General features: G+C 42.3%; 1 protein-coding gene across 1 annotated transcript; it reads right to left on the reverse strand.

The window, feature by feature from the left end:
* Positions 1–135: 135 nt before the first annotated feature.
* On the reverse strand, positions 136–22,253 carry kiaa0930. Its single transcript, XM_086268093.1, has 10 exons — positions 21,566–22,253; positions 10,291–10,439; positions 7,989–8,093; positions 7,826–7,903; positions 7,627–7,728; positions 7,138–7,278; positions 6,725–6,913; positions 4,506–4,665; positions 3,666–3,821; positions 136–3,359 (listed from the first exon to the last, which is right to left on the reverse strand). Exons 1-10 carry the CDS (start codon positions 21,708–21,710, stop codon positions 3,319–3,321), a joined length of 1,266 nt encoding a protein of 421 aa, XP_086124219.1. The 5' UTR covers positions 21,711–22,253; the 3' UTR covers positions 136–3,318.
* Positions 22,254–24,252: the final 1,999 nt, after the last annotated feature.

A 24,252-nucleotide genomic window follows, 5' to 3' on the forward strand; every position in this document is an offset into this window, starting at 1 on the left:
GGTGTATTTAAAGGGGGAGGACCTAACACAGCATGTTTACACTGAAGGGCTTCACCACAGCTCAGTGTAACTGTAGTAAGTCCACCTTAATGACCTGTGACTGTGGGGCTGAATTCAGACGACTTGACATTGAGGTGTTTTTCTGCTAATGTGTATTTCAGTAAATAAATGCAGGAGAATGTACAGAGAGTCTGGAAACAAAGGAAGAGACAGAAACATGCACATTAAGTGTGTCTGTGTACAAAAGCTGTGATGGAAGCATGAACACGTCAACAGAAAGTTTAACAAACTGCTTCCAAAAAGGCTGTAAAAGCGTTTTACAGTGCAAACCGTCACAGTCCGTCAAACGTCTCTCACTTAAAGCGCTTGTTAATCAGCGTGGATACATTCAGCTGGAGATCTATAAACTACATCAAAAACACTGACACAAAGAAAAAGGTGCAATACGACACGGAGGAAAACACTCTGAGCGACGATGGCTTCATCTGAGAGCAAACCAATACTGATGACATCTGATCAATAACACCAACAGCTGATCTGACTCCACCCTCAAACCTGAAAACACCAGGTGTTTGTAGTACAGCGTACATGCAAATCATTAAAACCTCAAAGTGTATTCTTGAAAATTTTTTTTCCAATATCTAAAACTAATTTTAATAATGTAAGATGATAACATTACATCATTTTATCACAAACTTTGGATCAGAGTTGGAGTTTTTTCTCAAGGTACGACTTACTTTAAAAACAGATTCATTTTTCTTTGAAATTTTAGAGTAAAATTGATTTCACTTTTAGGAGGTTACTGAGATTTTCTCCATTCAGGAGGTAAAAGCAGTTTTCTTTAATAAATGCCCTTAAAACTAAAATTTTTACTTACCTAGACTCAGTTCAATTTTAGCCCCCCTCCCCTCCTTACAGTGTTGAATTTGTTCCAGTTTTCTTAAAACATTTCTCAGCTGTAACTTTTTCCAACATCCAAAAAGATTAAGTTTTCACAGGAAACATAGAAAAAGGAGTCGCTGTGAGTCACACAGAGTGATTCTGATTCTGGTGTTCTGATGATGCAGGTGAGGAGCAGGTGACGCTTCGAAGCCTGGGCTGGTTGGTGTGTCTAAAACGTCTCACAGGTGAGTTTAAAGAAACAGGAAGTGAAAAGAGGAGATGTTACACAGTCAGTGTGTTTAAGGCTTCGGGAGCTCAGAGGGACAAAAACCGGGAGTCACTTTAACATCAACAGCCGGCTGCTTCAGTTTCTTTTGTTCCCTTAAAGTTTCGTCTGGAACTTCAGCAGTTTTTCAAGTCTCGTCCAGTTTCAGCCGCAGGTTTGAAAATAAATCTGTAAAAAGTAAAAGCTGGTTTTTATAAGCTGCTTTTTTTCTTTTACCTTTTTTCGCTTTAGTGAGTCGACGTGAAAAGTCGAAAAAGTGATTTCGTATAAAGACGAGGACACGAGGACGGGGTCAAATACTGAATCATGGTTCAACAAGTCCTACTGAAATGATCCCAAACTGAACATGTCATCAGAATTAAAGCTGTATCTGTATTCAAACTCGGTTTAATTTGAACTTTAAAGTAGACTCAAAGATTTTGGACTTAAAATTTTAATTTTAGTCAAGTATTTAAATACTGAAATAATTTTGTGTAACAATTCATGAACTGCAATTTTACAATAAGTTTTATTTTTTTAAACTGAATATTTTTAATGAGCTTAATGAGATAATGCAACAGAAAGAAAACTCATGGCACAAACTTGTGAAAAATCTTAAGTTCTAAAGTTCTTTTTAAAAAATTTCCTTCAGCGCTGACGATAAATGCTAGTATTAAAAACACTTGTCATAAAGTTACCATTAAAATGTTATAGACGGGTTGCTTTCAATCATACATACATACAGATAAAAGTTAAAACTATTTAGTGAATACTCTGGAGTGTTGGAATAAAATATGAGAATTTCTTCATCAGGATTACTCAACGTTAGCCTTTATGATGTTGCACCAGTTAAAATAATTCAAGATTTCTCTCAAAATGACTTTAATAGATTCTCGTTTTGTTAGTTGGAAATTTTCTGTAAATTCAGTTTTATTCATATAATCACAACAAAAGTCGCCTCCAAGTGTTTCACACTGGAAGGTAAGACAGAAGTACAAATTTGTGAAAAACGCAGATATAATAACTTACATTTATAGTTTCACATCTTAAACTTATAAAATTCATTATATACAAAGAAATTAAGAACGCACAAGATGAAGTTGGGTCTTCAGCATCAGAACTGTATTTATTTTCTGTATTTTTGGTTCATTAGAACACATTTACTCAGAAAATCCAACATGAAGCGAGTAGTGTTTAAATAAAGAGTTTTAGGTTTTAGTGTCTGAAGGACTCGTTTTACTGTTTGCTGATCTTAGTGAATGACTGAGGTCTGAGTCATTCTGAGAGAAATCTTAAGCTGAAAATGTAACTATTCTTTAGATGCATTTTCTTTCAGAAGGGAAAACTTTCAACATAATGAACAAAAATGATTATTTTTATAATACCTTTTCCTGTAAAATCTTTGATGTCTGATAATAAAATTCAACAACAAATATAAATAAATATGAAATATTTCATGTTTTCTCTACAAAAACAGGGGAAAAACTTGAATAAGTGTTGTGAAAATGTGGGTCATGTCTTAGTTGAAAAAATTATCATTCTTAGAATTCTTTTTAAAATTTTTGTCTTTAGTTATAATCCTGTAAAATGATTATGACAGAATCCTTAACTGACTGTGTCATGTGACACTTATCACATGTCGTTTGGTTTAAACTGTGAACTCAGTTGTACAGGTTGGTGTTTTATTCTGAAGTGAAGCGACCACTTCCTGTATAAGTCAGGTGGATTTGACCCCGCCGTTTCCTCTCACACAATCACTGTGACCCAGAATTTCACCCGTGGTGGAGTTTAAACAAGAAGTCCACAGCGAGCCGAACAGGAAGTAGGAGGCGGTCTCTAAAAGCTCGACCTTTAGTCAAGGCGTCTGTGAGAAAAGCAGCAGGTATTTACAGACAAAAACATTCTTCGCTCTCATTTCCGGTCAGTTCACGCAGAGGTCATGTGATCCTGACTCCGGGCCCATTTCCGTGGAGATGGCCGCAGGAACCGAAAGAGTCGGAGGCACTTCTCGGATGGCTGGTTTGTTCGTCGTCCCTCTGACGCCGTTTCTGCGTCTCCGGTTGAAGCGGCTGTTTGGTTGCGGGTCTCGGTCAGAACACCGGGGGCGCTGCTGTTGTCTCGGTGGCCTGATGCAGGAGGCACTTCGTAGTGATGCTTTGAGTCCAGCTATGCTATGTCATCAGGATCGGCTTCTGCCTCACCTCCAGGATGTCTGAAACACACAGACACAATAAATAACAGAGCGCGCACAATCCATCAGTGATCATCAGCACACATCTGCTGTCACTGACAACACAAAACAATGTTAATGATCTCCTGCTGGGCAATGAAAGACAAACATGATCCTGCAGATTATCCAAAGGCAGGTTTTATCCTTTATGTAACCCTCAATAGAATCAATATTATGAATTAATGAGACCTAAAATAAATTTAAAATGTCATTCTTTACTTCCTGCAGTTTCCGCAGTGTCCCTGCAGAGGGTAGTAGGGCACTGTGGTGCTGTGTGAGACCTCTGACCTGTGGTGATGCGGTGCAGTGGCAGGGTGACGTAGGTCAGGTGTGAGTACAGCAGGAAATAATCCTCTGCCCGGTTCAGTTTGAGCCACGAGCCGACCAATGAGCGCCCGGTGCCCGACAGCGAGCGCGAGCGGAGGTTTGTGGTGGTGTGAAGATCTGAACACAAAAAAAAAAAAAAAAAGAAAGAAAGAAATTGAAAAAAATGTTATTAATAAACCATTTTTGGTAATGCTCTTAAATGTTTTACAGAGTAAATTAAAGATTTTTGCCCACTGAGGGTTAAAATTCAGCTTTAAGTAAAACCAGAACATGTCATGGCGCCATTTTACACTTACTGTCATTAAATTCTCCAGCTGGGTTTCTTACAGAGGAGCAGGAAGTTTGCTTAGAGGAGGTTCAAAGATGATCAGATATCATAGTGGCTCTGACCATAAACCATGCCAACATTTGATCGGGTAGCGTTTTTTTCCCCATAACCGACCAAGCAACATCCAGGAACCCAAAGTCTGAATTCCAGGACGAGTTTAGTTTACTGAGCCACAACCGCACAGGTTACATTTAATTAACTTTACTGATCTGTTTTGAGAACTCTAGGTAGCTAGTTTGTGACACATTCATGTTTCTGGATCTTTGATTACTTCAGGGGGAAAAGGAGATTTTGAACCTGCTGCTGAGAACTGCTGTATATTAGAAACGACTGTTTAATGATCTTTTATTAATGTTGTGTTATCACAAAGAGACTCACAGCTAACCTGATTAATAAACTGAATTAATTCAGGAAAACTTTACCCACACTTGTGGTGAGCGTCTCAGGAATGAGGCAGAAGTGCCAGTCTTTACCTTCATCTTCCTCCTCCCTGAAGAACTCCTCGCTGTCGTTGGCAGAGTGAGACTTCTTCATCTCAGCGATCCGGTTTCGAGGCATCTTGCGCCTCAGAGACGGCGAGAAGAAGGAGGGGCGGTTCTTCTCCGGGGTCGGAGGCGTGCTGAACGATGTCACCTGAGGAAGGACAGCAGGTTAGAGTCCACACAGGAAGTAAGATTTAATCACATGTCACCGAGACCTCGTTATACAGAAGTGAGACGGGGAGGCAGAAGAGATGTTTCACTGGCCGAAATCCTCAGTTGCATTTTATTCGTTTGCAATCCAACCTTAAATTCCCGATGTACTGTAAGTGTACGGCTGGTGACCAGAGCAGGGACACGAAATTCTCTAAAACCCAAACTGTTTGTCTTGTTGGGAAGTTTCACATTAATAAAGTGAGTCACATACAGAGATCGGAACCATCGATCGAAACATTTAAAAGCCCTAAAGGAGCAAATGTTTGGTTTTTTGTTTGTTTTTAAAAACAGGGGCACAAATAAACCCAAGAGGAGGGGCTCAAAGAAGGTTTCATAAAGGATGGCATCATCAGCAAAAAAGTATACTTTGTGTTCAGCTGTAAAGTCTTATTCAAGTAAAAAAATATATATATCAGAAGGCCTAATGTCGAACCCTGAGGGACATCTTACTCTGGAACAGCAGAGAAATTTGGCCTTTTCAGGAACAACATTGTGGATTATATATTTAATAAAACATCACAGGAGTCTAGGCTTTTCTGTCTGTGGTCCACAGGTGATCAGTGGTTTAATCTGCTGATTGTGCATCATTGTCCTGCTGGTGATGGTGGGATGATATGCAGCTTGTATTACAGAGACACAAGCCAACCTGAGCTAAAATTAATTAGCAATTAACTGTGTAAATATCCTAAAATTCACACCTGACCAGCACCAGATTCTTTGGTAATGAGGAGAAAGTTTAGCTGGAAATCAGCTGAAACGTTTTCTTCTACATCTCTGTGTGATGTCCTGATGTTCAGAGAGCTTCCTGTTGGAACGTCGGGCAGTTTGAAGTTTATTTGTGGGGAAGAGCTGCTCCAATTAAGCAGAGTAAATTTATTCCTTCAGCTCTCCCATCGCTCCTGTCCTTGTTTCAGTAAACACCGTCACATCCTTTGGTTTTTTGGTTCATGTGAATTTATTTTTTTTTTTTTTAATTATTGTTCAGATCAATAATCAAAGAGTGGATTCATGCTGAGCTCTCCTTCCAGCAGACGTCTCTGTGAGAGACACACCCGGCTGTTAAATGATGCACAGTCAGTCCAGCTGCATGTATTATTGATCTCGACCTGATTTCGTCTGAGCAGAGCTTCGTGCCGTTCGCTCGACTCACTTCCTGAGTTTTGGGGTTTTCTGTTCTACTTCTCAAAGATCTCGGACACAGAAGTGAAACCACACCAGTGGTTGCCCGAGCCGAGCAGGTTTTCATCACAGCTCTGTGATGGAGATGAGCTTCAGGTGAAGACCTTCAGATTTCATTTAAGAGGTTAAACTGAAACATTCAATTAGCTGCTGAGGGATTACAGTCCTCTGTTGTAACTGGACAATTCAATCAAAACCCTTTTAATGCACAGATGTGGAGATATGTGGGCTGTTCATTCACTTTTCTTTTTAATGTAAGCAGGAACAAAGGCCTGGACATGATTACAAAAGTGTCCAAGGAACTCTGATAGCAGTAAAACAGACTGTTATAAAAGAGGATGGATTGATTTTATGCAGAATGATCCTTTTATCACAACATAAAGCTAAGCGTACCATATCCAGCTCTACTGTAAAGAGGTTTTATAGAGCAAGCACAGGCTTCAGTACAAGGTTCAAACTGTTTATCGGCCTCGGGAATGAAAGTGAGATCAGACTTCAGCAGCTCAAAAAGCAATTTAACTGTAACTCCACCTGCAGTGTTGTTCTGTGGTGGATGGTCACACGAGCCTCTCTGTGGTAACTCAGATTTCAACCTAATCACAACTGGTCTCATCCTCTGAAGAAAAACTTGGTTTGAGACATAAAGCAGTCCCCGTCCTCTCCACAGAGTATTACAGTAAAGTGCTTACGTTCAATCACATTTGAGGTCATGAACACAGCTGTTCAAAAACAAAACCTTCAAATCTGTTGTGGAGACATTCAGAGGAAAAAATGAAAAATCTCAAGACCGAATATTTAAACTGCATCTTCTCCCTCACCCTCTCGTGCATGGGTGACACCTGGTCCTCCTCGGTGCCGCAGGGGGAGGTGTTGCCAGTCGGCACCCTGCTGACGGCCATCTCGGCGTGACCTTTGCCCTGCGGCCCCTTCATCCTCACAAACTCCATGTTGTTGTACTTGTAGAAGCCGAAAGACATCCGCTGGGCCATCTTAGCAGCAACGCTCACCTGAAACACGACACGGACGTCAAACTGCTGACAGTTGATTGACCCATCACACCTGAGAGCTTCAGAGTCTGCAGGTGTTCTTAGCCCAAGTGTCAAGACTTCATAAATGTGAGCATGCTAAATGAGAACACATTCACACTCCTGTAGCATGTTTCTGCTAGTGTAGTGCAGGTGTTCATGTGTGCAGGTGTTCATGTGTGCAGGTGTACGCTCTGGTCTCTAACCCGGTTGTCGTAGACCTTCTTGAGCGCCTCGTAGCGGATCGAGCCCTGGAAGATGACGCCCTGGAAGGTGTTGCTCTTGTCGCTCGCCACCAGCTCCACGCACACCATCTCGCCCTCACCCACCGTCATGTCACTGAACACCTGCACAAACAGAAGGTCACATGACTTCACCTGCAAATGTCCCGTGTCTTTCTGTGCGGCAGCAGAAACATCGACTCGTGACTGTGGTCAGCAGCGTTTCCCTTGCCTTGGAGGATCATCGGTTTCTGTCCCAGCACGAACTCTGCTGCTTGTGGCGGTAAAAACGCTGCGCTTGTGCACAAGCTCGTTTTTAAAATGAGCCGAGAGCTTTTAGTCACGCTTCATCAACTAATCTGCGCAGTCACCGCCCTCACTCCTCCCCCACCTCCCCTCCTCAGTGTGATAGCACTGTGAGCTCAGAGACGTTTCACCACAGAAGCTCTGCACGAGCTGAAAACATCCTTTTACCTCCTCAAAGTTGTCGATCATGAAGAAGATGTTGGGGTAGCTCATCTTGGACTCCTCCCCTTTGCTGTCCATGGCATGTTTACTCGGAGATGCGAACACTTCCTGTGAGCACAGGAGGGGAAATAAAATGAGACAAATCACGGGTGGGATGAGAGAAGGTTGGTGGCTTCATCAGCTCGAGCTGCTGCAGAGCGCCTACCTGACATTTCTTCTTGTGGATGTGGATATCTCCTGCGTCTGAGCGCGTGCAGACGGCGCACGTCACCACATAGTCCAGCTGGAAGAGGGTGCAGGAGTCATGTTAGTGAGGACAACAAAAAACAGTTTAAAAGATTCTTTTTTTAAACTTTACTGCTCTGCACCTTCTGAAGGATGAGGTTCAGGTAGACGCTCTCCTCCCAGTCGATGTCGGGGTCACCAAGACCCGGAAGCTTCTTGGAGTCCCTCCTGTAGACCTCCACCTCCACCTGAAACACAGCACAAAGCCTCCATCAGCACCACGTCTGAACACACTTACCATCAGACTCAGCTCCTTCAACCTTACTTCCTCCCAGATTCCCTCTCCTACTTCCTCTTTTTCCCCATCCATCCCGCCTATACACATACTTCCTTCCTTCCTCCACCGTTTCCTTGCCCACTTGGTGAATTTCTCTGGTCTTGAGGGAAATACAAGTTTTCCACAAGCCAGCCTTCATATCACTCAGAAACCATTTAGAGCGTAGGAGCGGTCGTCATGGTTTCCCTGTGAAGCGCTTGTGTGTGTGTGGTTTTTATGTGGCCTCAGATCCTCCTGCTTTGACGAACTGAAACTGAAAAAGTGACGCTGATTCAGCAAAAACACAAAGCTCATTTCAGGTCAAATGACTCTAGTTTTCCATTGTGTGTGTGTGTGTGTGTGTGTGTGTGTGTGTGTGTGTGTGTGTGTGTGTGTGTGTGTGTGTGTGTTGCAGGAGATTATGATCCTGATTTCACAGCAATGCAAACTTCATGAACATTTTCTGACCTGAACGATGAAGCAAACACGTCACAGCAGCGTGACCCGCTTTACGGCAGCTGCCATTTTGATTTCACATCTTAAACCAGGTGCAGCTTCTTCAGTTTGATGTCATGAACCATTTCTGGTCCAGATGTTCAGTCTGACATCACGCAAACTCCAAGGGTTAAAGCGATTGAAGCTCCAGGCGTCCATCAGAGAACATGAAACCAATGAAGAAGAACCAAAACCCGCAAATCCTCCAAAGGTCAAATCACACGTCACACACACTGATGCCAGCTGAAAGATCACCTGGAATGCACTTTTTGAATGATCAGAAGCAGAGGAGCTGGTGTCTGCTGCAGGTTGTTCACACTCGCACTGATGCTCACAGCTGGTTAAACTTACAAATGCTGGAAAAAAGTTCCTGAGCTTAAATAAGTTTTCCCTGGAAACATTACAAATGTGAAGGAGAAAGGTTCCCAGAGCTGTTTCTGCTCTGGGACAGGAAGCAGTGACCTGGACACAGCAGGGGGATGAAGGACGAACAGAGCCTGAGCTTATAAAATATAATTATGACGACCAGAGATGAAGAGCAGGACGAGGCTGAGATTTAGGGCATCATGAGAAATCTGCAGGTTTAAACGTTTGATCACAAAGACAAAAACTAAAATGATAATAAGTTAACCTCAGATTAATTTCAGTTACTGAGACTAATGCTTCTGTCTCATCAGCTGGTTCCATCGTTTTTCTGATCTGCTCTGTTTCAGGTTCTGTTCCTGTGACTGAAGCTGCATTCTTCAGAGGACAGAGTGATGGGAAGCTGATGGCTGCTGTCGCTGCCGATCATCTCGCCGGCTGTTATGGCGTCTGCTGTCTGTATCGTCTGATCTGCTGTTAGTCTGACTGACAGCCACGGACGCTGCAGTAAAAATGAACCACACTGTCCACCTGCGGGCGAAGCCGCTCTGCTGCAGACTCAGATAAATCTAATCATCAGATCTGTCAAAGGCCAGAGCCACGGAGGAAAGTGTGAGCACCTCAGAGAGCAGGAAGTCCTCTAGGGTCTTTTCAGGGTTGATTGTGGGAAAGATGTAACCACTCTGGGTCGGTGCTTTGGATAACCGAGCCAACGTCTCAGTGGTTAAAGTTTAGTTCTCTGATTTTCCTTTTTTCTGTCACATATTCTGCTCCTGTGGTGGACAAACTATCATAACCACATCCAAAATTTGCAATATGTCATTTAATGGGCCAAAAACTCACAGGTCAGGTGCACCGAAGGTAAAAATACAAAAAACTACAAATAAATAAAGGAGACGCCGGAAAGGGTCTGAAAAACTCTGCATTTTCACAGTAAAAGTAGTAGGAAAGCTCAGGGCAAGGGAGCGATGGTGGGTCAAAGTCCCCCTCTGAATGATCCTCACATGAACACCAACGTTACACAACCACTGCAGCTCACAGGGAGCCTGAACATGGTTTATTTTAATGCTGCTCCACATCCAGACCAGCAAGCCATCTATTATTCACCAACAGAGACACAAATGCAGCCTCACATCCATCATGTCTCACCGCCTCATTCACGTTTCTCTGAAACCTTTTATTTTGGAATCCTGGCCCTCAGGCTCTGCTGGTGCTCTGCAAATGTCTGAAACGTGAGCGATGATGACTCTTTACATCAAGTGTCATGTCACCTTCTTGCCCTCGCTGTTGTCGGCGCTGACGTAGGAGAGCTTCCGGCGGACGTAGAACAGCATGTCGTCCTGTCGCGGTGCCCACTTCTCCATAAAGTACGTGGAAAACATCCAGGTCCAGAAAACGATGCGGTCATCTTTAAAACAGCCTGCAGAGACAAGAAACACAAGGTCAAAACAACAAGTCAGCACGAGAATTCAGTTTAAAGCAGCTTCATGCAGATTTTTAAACAGTCTGTGGAACGATTTCTGAGTAAATGACTGGGATGGATTAGACATGACTGTCTGAGCATGCTCGCTGGCGCACACCACATAATCGTCCCGATGTCATTAATGACCAAATTTTACTCAATTAACTCCATGTTTTATTCAATGTTACTGAAACTATCGCGACTCATGAGGAGGGTGTTTACGTGTTTTCCCATCAACGTTTATGGGACCAGAAGCCTTTAGGCAATCGTTGCCCCTGGTGCAGAATGCAGATTTAAGACCTAGAAGCTACGTCTATCCTTTACTTTTCTTGTTGCTTTGTTGTACACATGTATGGAATGGGCATCTTCCTGTTCTTTCCTTTCACAGTAAAAGTACTTGACATATGTGTGACTGCCCAACAAAAACCACTTTGACAGGATTCACGTTCCTTACTGTTGTGGGTGTTCCTGACTGTTAAGAGCTGCAGTGTGTAGTCAAGTACTGTACATACACAATTTTTCTCCACTTACGGTCCGAGTCCGGCAGTTAGAAAAAAGCCGACAGTTTATTTCATGCACATATTGCTCTCTCATGATATTTGCATAGCATTATCTAATTGGCTAACAGCTGTCACCAACTGTGACATGACAGATGTTTCAAACGTTGAATAACTAAATAAATGAATACATTTTGGTGCTGTGTGACATCACAGCGTTTAAAACGAAGGAAAGGCGAGACTAGAGAAGCCTGAAACACGTCCAGTGATTCCTACCTTACACTTACAGAGTGATCGGCTGCTCGAGGAAAAAATATTTGTTCTTCAACTGCTAACGAAATCTGGCCTCAGTTCAAGCTTCTTTATAAATTTTGGCCTTTCAGAGGAACAAAAACAGAAAAAGGGAAGAAACTATTCGGCAACAAGAGTTCCTTCAGCAAAAATACATGCATGAGCATTTATTTACTCATATCGAGGAACATAACAGACAGCCGTGACAGTTCAGTCATTTTTAATCCAACATCAGCACCGATCTTACTGATCTATGGACAGAATCCAGCAGCTGCTGATGTCAAGCAGCACACAAGTGGTATTTAGGACAGCAGTGCTCCTCAGAGGTTTAAACCAACCTGCAGCCACGGGAAACAATCAGATGATTAATTAACCAAACATCCAGGTTCAAGGTCTGCACTTCAATAAAAGCTTTAACTACAACTGTGACATCACGAAATCTGAAACTGTTCCACAAAAATTAAATATTAAAATAACCTTTTTCTTTCAGACGGGCTTCAAAAACCCGAGCACTGACACTAAACCTGGACTTAAACGTTTCAAAGGCCTTTCCCTGTGAATATGGTGTCAGTGAGTGTTTAATGTCTGAAAGCAGCTCAGAGGAAGTGTGCTTTGTTCACACTCTGTCTCTAAAATCTATTATTCCATTATTCAGCTCCAGCTTTTGTTCAGATCCACAGTTATTTCTTCCTTATGACCAATAAAATCAGCTCATGCATTATTCACAGGCTGCTGGATTACTAGACACGCTTTTATTTTGAAGGATCAAACAGGGCCGAGTGTGAGAGGATACAGACACCAATCGATTTCATACTGACGCTCTGTGTTTCACTCGGTATCGACCCCCTGTCCTCCGTCACCCCGGGTTCTTTGCTACCTTTTTACAGGCCGGAGGCACCTGCCTTGTTGCTTAGCAACAGTTGTCAGGCAGTTGCCAGAGAATGACTCTGCATTGAATTAAACTTCCTGCGAGAGCTTCTCTTGCAGATAAACCTGGAGAGCAGCAGGAGAAGGTCAGCGGGTCAGACGGCTGAACCGGAGCCAATTAAGATTCACGCTCATTAGAGTTTTTGCTAATTTTGATTTAATTAAAGAAAACTGGTGAACTTTGATTCCTCACACAGTTTAACATGTTTTAAATTAAACACATCGATGCTGAGCTGTGTGTGTGTGTGTGTGTGTGTTCCTGTCTGTGATTGGCTCTTGTTGAGTTGGACTCTTTGTGGACCACAAAGCCACTGTGACACCACGCCACATTTAGAAGCCTCGGCGTTTGTATTTTAGCTGCTAACGTTTTGTGTTTTGGTGTCAGAAGTTATTTCTGACACCAGAAGCGCAGAAAAGAAGATGAGATGCCATCTAGGGAGGATCAGAAAGACAAACTCAACAACATTGTTATCCCCTATGTTGCCGGTTTATCAGAAAAACTCAAGAGTCTTCTTCAAGCATCACATCCCAGTGTACTTCAGACCCAGCTACACACTCAGACAAAAACTGACTCATCCCAAAGACAAAACTCCTAAACACAAACTTAGCAACGTAGAGCATGCTGTACAGTGTAGCAAGGAACGCCCAGACCTCTACATTGGAGAGACCAAACAGCCACTTCACAAATACATGACACAACATAGAAGAGCCAACTCGACGAGACAAGGCACGGCTGTCCATCTGCATCTAAAGGACAAAGGTCACTCTTTCGAGGATGCCAATGTTCACATCTTGGACAGAGTACAGATAGTTTGAAAGATGAGTGAAAGAAGCCATCTATGTACATTGTGAACGACAATCTTTGAACAGAGGCGGTGGCTTACGACACCAACTGTCTGCCATCTATAATCCAGTTTTGAGATCCTTGAGGCTCCAACAGCACAAACATGATCCAGAGGGCCAGTTCAGTGATTCCAATTAGCTGAGGTGGAGCCTAGCAGACAGCTAGCAGCTCCAGCCATCTGTGTCACCATCCACCCAGTCAGTTAAAGAGGCCACGCCCCTAATCATGCAAACTTTAAGCCCTAATACAAGTTATATTTGTTTCTGACTCCTGATATTACAGTCTCAGATAAACAATTACAATCTTCCTCTTTTCTAATAAATAACACTGTCATCTGCAAATAGTGACAGTTTTCTTACTATTCCTCTCTTTTACTTCCTCTTTATTCCTTGGCAAAAGTTGTTGTGAAGCTGGAACTTCTCTCTAGAAACCAAAACAGTTTGTGCATCAGGGTGTAAACATCTTTATTTCTGCTGTAAAAGTTTTAACACGGCTGTCCGCAGTTATTTTTTAGCCTGTTTAATGTTTAATTACCTTCTGCTATAAATATATCTATATTGTCTATTTTACCTCCCATCTGTTTAAAAAGTCCCCCTCTCTAAAGATCAGATCAGACTTTAAGATTTTATTCTGTTTCTAGATTTTATAAGTAGCCTTTTATTTTCTTTTGCTGTATATCCAATTAAAATTAAAATCAAATTCTAAATATTCTAAGATCAGTACAAAGTTAAAGGAGACACAGCATGACGAGGAGTAACCAACCCACATGATGTGGGTATAAAGCCCTTCCATGATGGTGTATTGGCATTTCATTAAATTTCACAGATATTAAATGAATTAGTTTAACTCTATGTCGGTCCAGGAGGATAAACTTCGTTTGCTTTGATTTGTTCAGGCTTTAATTTAATTTGAGATGAAGATGAAACCAGAGTAATTGTACAAACACTTCTTATGGGTTTAATTTAGAGTGACTGAGAGGACGAGTCTGAATAAACCTGCAAATAATGGAAATAAATGAATACTTATCACTGGTTCTGGTAGGTAAATACAATTTTTTCTTTTAAATGGTACTTCTCATAAATAAACATCTCATAAAGAACTGACATGGCGATCGTGGCTCAAGAGTTGGGAGTTCGCCTTGTTATCGGAAGGTTGCCAGTTCGAGCCCCGGCTTGGACAGTCTCGGTCGTTGTGTCCTTGGGCAAGACACTTCACCCGTTGCCTACTGGTGGTAGTCAGAGGGCCCGGTGGCGCCAGTGTCCGGCAGCCTCGCCTCTGTCAGTGCGCCCCAGGGTGGCTGTGGCTACAATGTAGCTTACCATCACCAGTGTGTGAATGGGTGGATGACTGGATATGTAAAGCGCTTTGGGGTGCTTAGGGACTAGTAAAGCGCTATATAAATACAGACCATTACTGCAGAAGTAATTAAGCTTCTCTGATGACAAGCACCCCAAGATGGGTGTTTGTGGTCTTGTTGTCTAGCCTCTCCGAATTACTCATGTTTAACTCTGCGCTCCTATAAAAGGACTAAGACTTCCTCTGTGGTGTTAGTACCCGATGTCAGCAGTCATTATTCAGAGTTTACAGCTGAAACTCAAGTGTGTGAATTAATGTTTAGGCTGCTGCTTAAAGCTGTTCACATCTCACACAAGTCAACACCTCCAAGCTAAGGCAGCAGCCAAGCAGAGCCGCTGGCTGTAGAAAGGAAGTGACCTCTGGCCTTCATCCAGTCACGCTTGGCATGAGGGATGTTTTCCCCAGACGGGGGGTGAGTCAGTGAACACGACCTGCTGGCAACCCAAGCAGAAGAAGCTCCAAAGAGCAACAGGAAGCACTGAACCAGCCAAAAGAAATCCTTAACTCAGGCTCCAATATCAGGTAACTACAGTCAGAGTAATGACTCAGTAACTTTAAACCACGCCTCACAGCCAGCATAGTTTATTAAACCTCAGCATCTCATACTTGACCATCAGTCCTTTAATTTCTGGTACTTTAAAACGGCAGCTCTGCAGGAAGGACAAACCACATTCTTCCAGGGTTTTGATGACGGTGCAGCGTCAACTGTTGCCACACCTTGTGTTGTTGGCTGTTGTTTTAATCACATGTGAACACCAAACAGCCCAGATTTTGCATTTAAGATCCACCTATCATGCCAGAGGTGTAGCTGTTTACCAATATCCTTAAATATCCTCGGAGTATTTGCTGTGAAACTCTGGAGCCCAGACGACTGTGTTTGGGATAACTCTAGAAATCCGAAAGGTTCCTAAAACAAAACAAAACAAAAAAATCATCTGAGAGAGCAAACCCTGAACCACTGAAAACCTGAACAGAGACCAATAAAGGCTCCATACAACCTTGTAGTGACTCCAACAATACCTAAACCACAGGTGTCAAACTCCAGGCCTCGAGGGCCGGTGTCCTGCATGTTTTAGACGTGTCCTTGATCCAACACAGCTGATTTAAATGGCTAAATTATCACCTCAACATGTCTTGAAGTTCTCCAGAAGCCTGGTAATGAACTAATAATTTGATTCAGGTGTGTTGAAACGGGGCGATATCTAAAACCTGCGGGACACCAGCCCTCGAGGCCTGGAGTTCGACACCCCTGACCTAAACTATACCAAAGGCCTCCTACAAGAGAACTTGAACCACATATAGACCTAAAGGAAGCACCTACATTTTCTCTAGAACTCCTAAAACTACCTATTGAATCACATTTATAATTAGAGCCAAAGGATTCTTCAAACCTCCCTAATGGCAACTCAAACCTTCTTTCTTGCTGCTGGAACCAACAAAAGTTTGACTACAATTGTCTTGAAATCTTACTAAAACCTCCTAAAGGAACTAACCACGGCAGGTTCAGGATATACGAGATCAGCCTAGTTATGGTCAGATGCAGAAGACTGAACCAATGGTTCAGATCAGGAATGATAATGACCACTAAATGTTTTAGAAGACCAATGCTGCGACACCACATAACATGCCACTAAAAGACTAGCATGTTTCAGTTTCTCCTGATGACAACGTAAACCACCTAATGGATGTTAAGGACCTCTATTACCACTCCAACCACCCAAAGAATGGCCAAACTTACCCAGAGAGCCCCCAGCTCTCTTTAAATCCCACTAAAAAGTTGTTTTTTTCCTTTGGTGTGATAATTGTTTGTCCAAAAAAGGTTTCTCCTGTAAATGAGATATTGTGTCTCAATGGGAATACCTGTATAAATCAAGGTTAAATTAAAAAAAAAATATATACACACACACACACACACACACACACACACACACACACACACACACACACACACACACACACACACACACACACACACACACACACACGAATGAAAGAAAACCAGCGCTGCCTTACATCATCCTGACTGAAAACCAGCATGTTCAAACTTTTTGGGGTCTTCAACAACTTCTCATGACATATGTCGATGACCCTGCTGAGTCCCATATGAACCACTTCTGCTGACATGATCATGAAAATCACTAGCTACCACGCATGTCATACTAAGCAGTCCGCATAATCGATTAGATCAAGTCTTTCATGAAAAGATTTTATGACAGAAACTGTGACCATGTCTGAGTGTGACATAACCCCACTTGCAGATCCCTGAAATCACAGCTTCACACTGCAACGAAGGTGAAGATGATGACGTCATGAACCAGAGAACAGTAAAAAACAAAATCATCTCGTGAAGGCTCACTGTAATGTATGAATTACATTCAAGGAAATGTATTCTGATTTGAGTCGAGGATGAGTCAGCCTTGATGTGCTGAACAGTGTCATTTAGTTTAAACTCACCCAGGTATCTTGTTGTATCTTGTTATAATGTCACCTGGGCTTCAGAGTGTTGTTTAAAGGTGTTAAAGGCTCACAGCTGACTGAAGCAGAGTACAGTTCTGCAGGAGCCTCTGGGACGTTGATAAAAGTCCAGCTCTATTTATAGCTGCATATGCCATTTTAAAAATACATCAACTGTGTTATGAAGCCCGGCGCACTATCACTCATCATCTGAGGAAAGTGAGCTGAATCACCCCAAATCTCTCTGCAGCAGTGGGTAGAAATATCATGAGCCGTGGTAGGCCTGCTGCATTTTTCATGACAGTTATATAATCCTGTGTGATGTGCTTTCGAAGCTCCAGTGACCTGGATGAAAGGATGAACAAAGTGCACGCACCAGCGCCGAATGAACCAGCGAGACTCTCTGCAACGCCTGAGCCACTGAGGCCAAACGTCTGAAAGTGCTTCGTAATTAAGCTCCAATGTACTTAAAGAAAAATGCAAATACTCACACCTACAACCTTTGACTGGCCAGCGCTCATTCTGCTCTGATACAATCTGCATGTCACAGATGTTGTACGGCAGCTGAGAGAGCGTTGGCGTACCATCCAGCTGAGCATCAGTATGACGACCACAAAGCTGACTTTGACGTGATGAAGCCAACACAGCTAAGCTTAGCTTCCTCTCCAACATTGGAGGCAAACCCAAAGCTGGGTGGAAATATTTGGAATATTAAATTAAAAGGTTACACAGACTGTGCTTTAAATATAATCAACATGTTCTTTCTGAGCGCACTGAGGGTCACTAAAGTCACAGTGGTAAGGAACATTTCCAGTGTCACACTTGTGTTTGCAGACACACTGAGTGAAACTCTTTCACACCAGCTACACGAGACCGCAGCAATCTTCTACTGACCAAAGCAGCCACAGGGAGGTTTGTTTTGCTGTCACCCTCGCTGAAACCAGCCAGTGACCTCAAGCAACCACTCACCAACGATCTGGGAAATACAGTTTTAAAGCAAGGCTCGGGAATAAATACAGGATTATTTTAAACTGTGAATCATGCAAAGCTACTCTGAAAATGATCCAAACAGGTCTGATTTTACTTTTTGTTAAACAAATTACAAAAACCATTTTCTAGAAGTTCAAAGTTTACAGCCTTACATAAATTAAAGCTAAAAACCAATCGGCTAAATAAACGCAGCACTGAGATGTTTCCATTCGCTTATTAAAGGAAATCGACGGTAACAACTGGTCCTGTACATTAAACCTTTACAGTCTGGCTCCAACAGTCCACTCCACAGACAGACTGTACACAGCTTGGAGCTGCTGTGACGTCCTGCGGTCACACACATATGTGCACGTAGACACAAACTGGAGCACTTCAACCACCTCTGCACGGACTCGGACTGCGGCCTCATTAAATATTTAGCAGGATTTGTAATAATTTGTCAGCAGAGAGCGAGTCACGGTCAGATCGGCGGTAACTCTGCACCACAGTTCCTGAAGAGCAGATCTCAGACGATCGATGGACGCTCTCACCGTTAGCGTCAGCGTGAAAGCTGCGCTGATGTCAGAGTATTTACAGCAGGAGGTAATTAAAGCTAAATCATTCATGTTCATCTCTCTGCCTCGCCTGGCTGCCGCTTCACTGCCTCAGCGAGTATTTATAGTTCAGACCGTGAATTCTCAAATAAGAGCTCGTATTCAAATTATACGAGCCGCCACCAACCGATAAAAAGCACCGAGGCGGTCTAATCGCCCTCCATGTTTTTCTATTTTCTATCAAACTTTCAGCAGCTGTGTTTATTCAGGCGTGGCTGCAGAATAATAGTCACACCCAGAGTTCTGAGCTGCTCATTAACCCAGCAGAGGTGCTGCCGGAGCTGACATCATGCCACTTGTCACCACACACAGACCTCACCTGTGTGGACTGCCCAGGTGGAGCTTTGCCCCAAGAGCTACGCTAGCTGCAATGGATTTATGCTCTTATTTTGAAAGTTCAGCCGCTATACTCAGCTCGCCTTTCCCCTTCCTCTCCCGTGTTTTCATTCAGCTGACTCTCCAGAGAGCCTCTCCGCCCACGGTCTGATAGTGATGGCTCAGCGGCGAGCTGGAGGACGTTTCCCCAACATGGAGGAGGGAGGCAGCTGGTTATCATTTCCTGTGAAGAGCTTGGTAAGTGAAATATCTGAAGCATGTTCAGCTCATGGTTTATCATAAAAGCTAAAATAAAATAAATTCTTACTGTGTAAACGAGCAAAAACAGAACTGTAAGCACATCCCTTAGGCTTTTAATGTGAAAAACCTCAGTTTCCTTATTGAGTCAGCTGTCGTGATTGTCAGCTGTGTGTGAGCTTATATACTCACCATGCTTTTAGCGACATCACCATGTTTTTGCGTCTGAGAGACTGATCCGAGTTATTCTGTGATCAGAGCAAAGACCTGAGTCACTGTCGGATCAGACCTGAGTCACCACCAGCCGCCTGCAGAGGAGCATCCAAGGACACGACAGAGTCTGCATGAAGAAACAGGAGCACCTCCAGCCCCACTGTACAGTCTTTACCGTTAAATATTGCCCTGTGTGACACCACAGGGGTGCGTGTGTGTGATACCGCAGGTGTCACACACACGCTGTGACGTATCCACAGACTCCTCTTCTCTACGATATTTAAGTTATCGATCGATTAGTCTGGAAACCTGCTCTTATTCAGAAAAAAATAGATCTGTGTCACTGTAAACTAATCCAGAGTCTATTAAAAATTAGCTCAGTTTAAATAATTGTGTTTGTGGCCTTAAATATAAAACTAACACAGACTGACTTTCTCTCCTTGAGTTCAGCTAATAAACGGTCCACTGTATTATAAAACCATGAATAATGAAGTTGAAGCCAAAGCCTTGAGGAACACGTAGAGTCAAACTGCATCAACTGGTTTCATTATTATTTAAGTTGAGGATGTTTCATGTGATCAACGCTCGAAGACCCAATGTTTAGTTTGCGATACTGTGCAGAAGTCTTGAGCCAAAACTCATTATATTTTGCTTTTAAGGAGTCAAGAGTTTCTGTGAATTTTTAAAGTGCTCTTAAACAGCAGTACAAGTTCTTCTTTGGACACTGGCTGCTTTTTCACTTCTTTTCAGTCCAGTCCTCGTACCAGAGCATTTCCATAGGATCGTGTTTGTTAATCCTCTGACCTCTGACCTGTGAATCATTCAAACATGAAAAGGCTCCAAATTCAAGGATGAACCAGTGCTGCAACTGCACATGATGGCCACCTGAGCAACAAATCATTTAATCATGTCTTTTATTACCAGATGATCCCTGAAACACTTCATTTCTTTAGTTCTGTTAAAGAAATGAGAATGTGCCAAAGATAAAACAGGTTAACATCGATACGATTTTTGTACTAACAAGGTGATTTTCAAAGAGCTGAAGACCTAGATTATCTCAGCGTGGTGTGTCCTAAAAAAAAAAAAAAATAGAAAAATAATTTTATTTATTTATTTATTTTAAAAGAAGGAAAAGTGGACAAGTGAAGGACAAAAGAAGAAGAGTGAGGCCTAAAAACCATCTACAGCAGATGATCAGAATCTGAAAAGACCCAAGACCAGGCTCATCTCTGTAATGACAGGAGGAAATAATGTGGTCAGACCACAGATCAGCTTTCAAGCTCGTCAGATTTGTACAAACTCTGATTTCTATTTAGTTTAATACAGTGGAAAAGAAAGAAAGAAATGAGGCCTGGCTCGAGACTGTATGATGACACGAAGCAGAGGTAGCACTGCAGTGTCTAACATTTGCTCTGCTCCTGGTGATGACAGTGAAGTTGCTGTGATGAAGTCATGTGCTGTGAACAGAGCTTCATTGATTTATCCATCAGAACAAATGAGCAGCAGAAACAGGCGGAGCGGCGCTCCGACGATGTTGGCGGCAAACGCAGGCCGGAGCAAAGATCAACTTTCATTTTTATTTTCAACGAGGCTCGTGACGAGGACCGGGCGACAAGGCAGTCACGAGGACTCGACACAGTCCTTGCAAAAAAGAGAAACATAGAGATGGAGGATCCACGGCAGCTGAGGTCATTACAGGAGACATTCAGGTCCTCCTCAGAAAACAGATTTCTGACCTTTGTGGAGCTCAGAGTTTAGAAAATTAACCATAAATGTCATTACATTAATTCAGTTATTATTTTTATTGATCAAAGCTGCCTTCAGATCATTATTTTATAATCACTCCAATATTTTGGGGCTTTTATTCTGCTGTAAAGTTGGACATTTGTTCACTGCTGGAGCCTCTGGTGGACACTAGAGGACCTGCAATTTCTTATTTAACATTGACAGTTATTTACTGTATTTTTAAAACTCCACTGTGCGCTGTGGCTCTAAGCCCGAACCCTGTTTGAACAGCATGTGCATTTTTAGACTTTTTTGGTTAACTAAAAAACCTTTTCGCACCTGTCTTTAGTTTTTAGTTTAAAGAAATGTCCACCAATGCTTAAACATGGAAACATCTGCTGGGTTAGAAAGCGAGGAGAGCACTGTGTTTGGGTCTTCACGGGGTCCCAACACCAGAGTACAGCCCCGGGGGCCTTCAGCAGATAGATCCGGCCCTGCTCCAAAGTAAACCAGACCCACAGATAAATGAGAGCCAGCCTGAAACACGTCAGAGGGCTCATCCCTGCTCACGGGAGTTCAGGTGCTGCCTGTGTGGATACGAAGAAGCCCGCAGACACTCACCGATGCCGCTGATCTCCTGTCGGCTGTTCAGGCGGCTCCTCTCGTCCGCGATGGCCTTCAGCATCTGCTGCAGGGATCCGTCCAGCTCCCCGTTCTCCTCCTCCGCGGGCCCGACAGCCTTACACAAACCGGGGAAGGACGCCATCTCCGAGCTGGGATCATGACAGTCCGAGCTAACAGCTTCCGACGGCCCCGGCTCACGGCTATCGGACGAGAATAAGCCCCCGGCTCTCCTCCTGATTTACCCCGGAACGACTGTCTCTTCGCGGCGCAAAGGAGCCGCCGGAGGTCAGGACCGGCGAGCTTTGCTAAGGTGCCCGAAAAAAGCACAGACAGGTCGGACTGCTGAGGGAGACTCCGGTCCTCCTGTTGTTCAGATCAGCTGGAAACACCCCTCACACTTCCTGTAACAACACGAGGCTCTTAAAGGGACAGGGCACCGCGACGGCGGGCACGCGCAGGTCGAGCGTGAGAGCGCTGAGGTGTAACAGAAAAATACGTACCGAAGAATTCAGTGATCCTGCAGGACCTGTCCGCCTGAACAAAAATACCCAAACTTTGGACGAAATAAACAATAATAAAATAAAACAAACTGTTTAACAAAAGCTTAAATAAACAATAGAAAAAGTGGACAAATTTAAAACAAAACAAAATGTAAAACAAAAATAAACATGAATCAGAATCAGAGACTTTGTTAATCCGAGAGGGAAATTGAGCTGTCATAGCAGAAACTATACAACAAACATCAAGCACTTCAATAAAATTAGTGTAGAAAAATAGATATTGATGGATAAATATTAAGATAAATAGATAGATATAGAGGTATAAAGATAAAGATAAATATAGAAAATAAATGAATACAAAAGGATGTATTCATTCATATGTCGTGGTATACAAAAGTGACAGGGTGCATTGAGGTGTTATTAAATTTGTTCCAAATGACCGACAAATGTAAAAGAAAAAGTTAAAATATAAAACACAAGCTTTTAAAAATATTAAATCAGATTCAAGAAAAAAAAATTTCAATAAAGAAAACAAGAAATATTTAAGATACAAAGTTAAATTAAAATATATATTTTTGAAAAATTATAAAACGAAGTTTATAAAGTATAAATTTTGATAAGAACTAAAAACTATTAGATGAATTTTAAATTGCAACAGAAAATTCCAGTTATGACATTAAGGAAACGGTTCAAGATAATTTTCTTATTAAACTGGGAGCTGAAAATGAAATATATGAGAAATAAAATAATTAAATAAAGACTGCATTTTTTTCTTTTAATTTAAACATTTATATAAGTTTATTGAATCTAAACTTCAAAACTAAATTAAATGAGAAGGGGGAGCAATGTTTTTTCTCCCATTTCCACTCATTGTTTAGTCTGATGTGGCATGAAAGATCGTTTAAGTACTAATTATCTGGACATCGATAGTCTGCTTGGTTAAACTTCTATAACCTACTGAAAGTAATAAGCTATTGTAAATGAGTTGCTTTGCAGTAGTGACTGAGAACGATGATGTATTTGAAGGTTCCTGCCCTGTTTGTTTAACAAAACAAAAAAACACAAAAAAAATCATCAGATTTTGATTTGATTTGATTTTCCTTTTTTTTTGTATTACAACTGAAGAAATATTGATGTATATGGAACTTAATAAAAAAAAGGGAAACAATCCCAGCAGGATGTCGCTGGTCTACAATCCTCCGGGGCTCAGCAGTTAATAAATCAAACACACCCTTGTTACTGTTGTTTGTAATGCGAAGACAGTCCCCGCCCTGCTGGCCGGCAAAGAGAAAGGAGAGCAATTCGAGTGTAAAACACTGAAAATCTGCGTCTCTGTGAGTCGTCATAAATCATCTGGTCATATTTCAGCTTCAGTTCACTAACGGCTTCAAGCCTGAGAAATGAACCTTTGAATTTCACTGAAGGCGCGATCAGGTCCCAGTTTGTGACAGTCACGGAATTCTGCAAAACATCAGCGTCGTCCCGCAGCAAACCCCGCACACAGAAACCAGACCTCAGCGCCGGACAAAGCAGTGCATGTAAACAAATACACCCTTTGTTCAAGACAAAGGATTACGTCATTGTTTTACGAGATAAAGTCGCGGAACGTAAATAAATAATTGAATAAAATAAAATATATAACGAAAATAAATGACTTTTTTTCTTGTACTGTAGATAAATAATAAATACTTTTCAAAGGGATTTATTAAAACCCTCTATTGCATGACTATTTAATTTTGTGGGGGAAAAAAATATTTCACCGTATTTTGGGGGAGCTTTAGGGTCCCTAATAATATATCAATCATAAAGTTTGACACCCCCCCACCCCAAACAGATATTGGTTTGTTGCTTCAAGGCAACATTGTGCGACAAGGGTAGTCAAAACGAAGTTATTCTATAATAAGTTTTATTAGTACAACAAGGATGAACCAATAATCAAACAACAAATAAACAATGTAAACATTTCACAGAACAATAAACCACCAAAATACACCCGACATTTGATCCTAACCCCATACACGCCTGCGCGCACACACATACACACACACACACACACACACACACACACACACACACACACACACACACACACACACACACATGTTGTGTTTCCATCACTTTCCATTAACTTCCATTCACTTCCTGGAGACTTATCCTGACCCATCACAACTACCTGCCTGAACC

Source organism: Aulonocara sp. 'chitande type north' Nkhata Bay, linkage group LG17 (genome assembly GCF_057382095.1).
Source record: "Aulonocara sp. 'chitande type north' Nkhata Bay isolate Kocher_YH1m ecotype deep benthic linkage group LG17, A_spYH_male_GT1.1, whole genome shotgun sequence".
In the NCBI taxonomy this organism is placed as follows: domain Eukaryota; kingdom Metazoa; phylum Chordata; class Actinopteri; order Cichliformes; family Cichlidae; genus Aulonocara; species Aulonocara sp. 'chitande type north' Nkhata Bay.

What these genes read in the sequence shown, in the direction of transcription:
- kiaa0930 (XM_086268093.1), bottom strand. Translation starts at nt 21,710, where the DNA reads ATGGCGTCCTTCCCCGGTTTGTGTAAGGCTGTCGGGCCCGCGGAGGAG. An exon ending in ACAGGAGATCAGCGGCATCG is followed by an intron (nt 10,440 to 21,565) that starts GTGAGTGTCTGC and finishes TTGTCTCTGCAG; the next exon opens with GCTGTTTTAAAGATGACCGC. An exon ending in AGAAGGTCTACGACAACCGG is followed by an intron (nt 6,914 to 7,137) that starts GTTAGAGACCAG and finishes GTCGTGTTTCAG; the next exon opens with GTGAGCGTTGCTGCTAAGAT.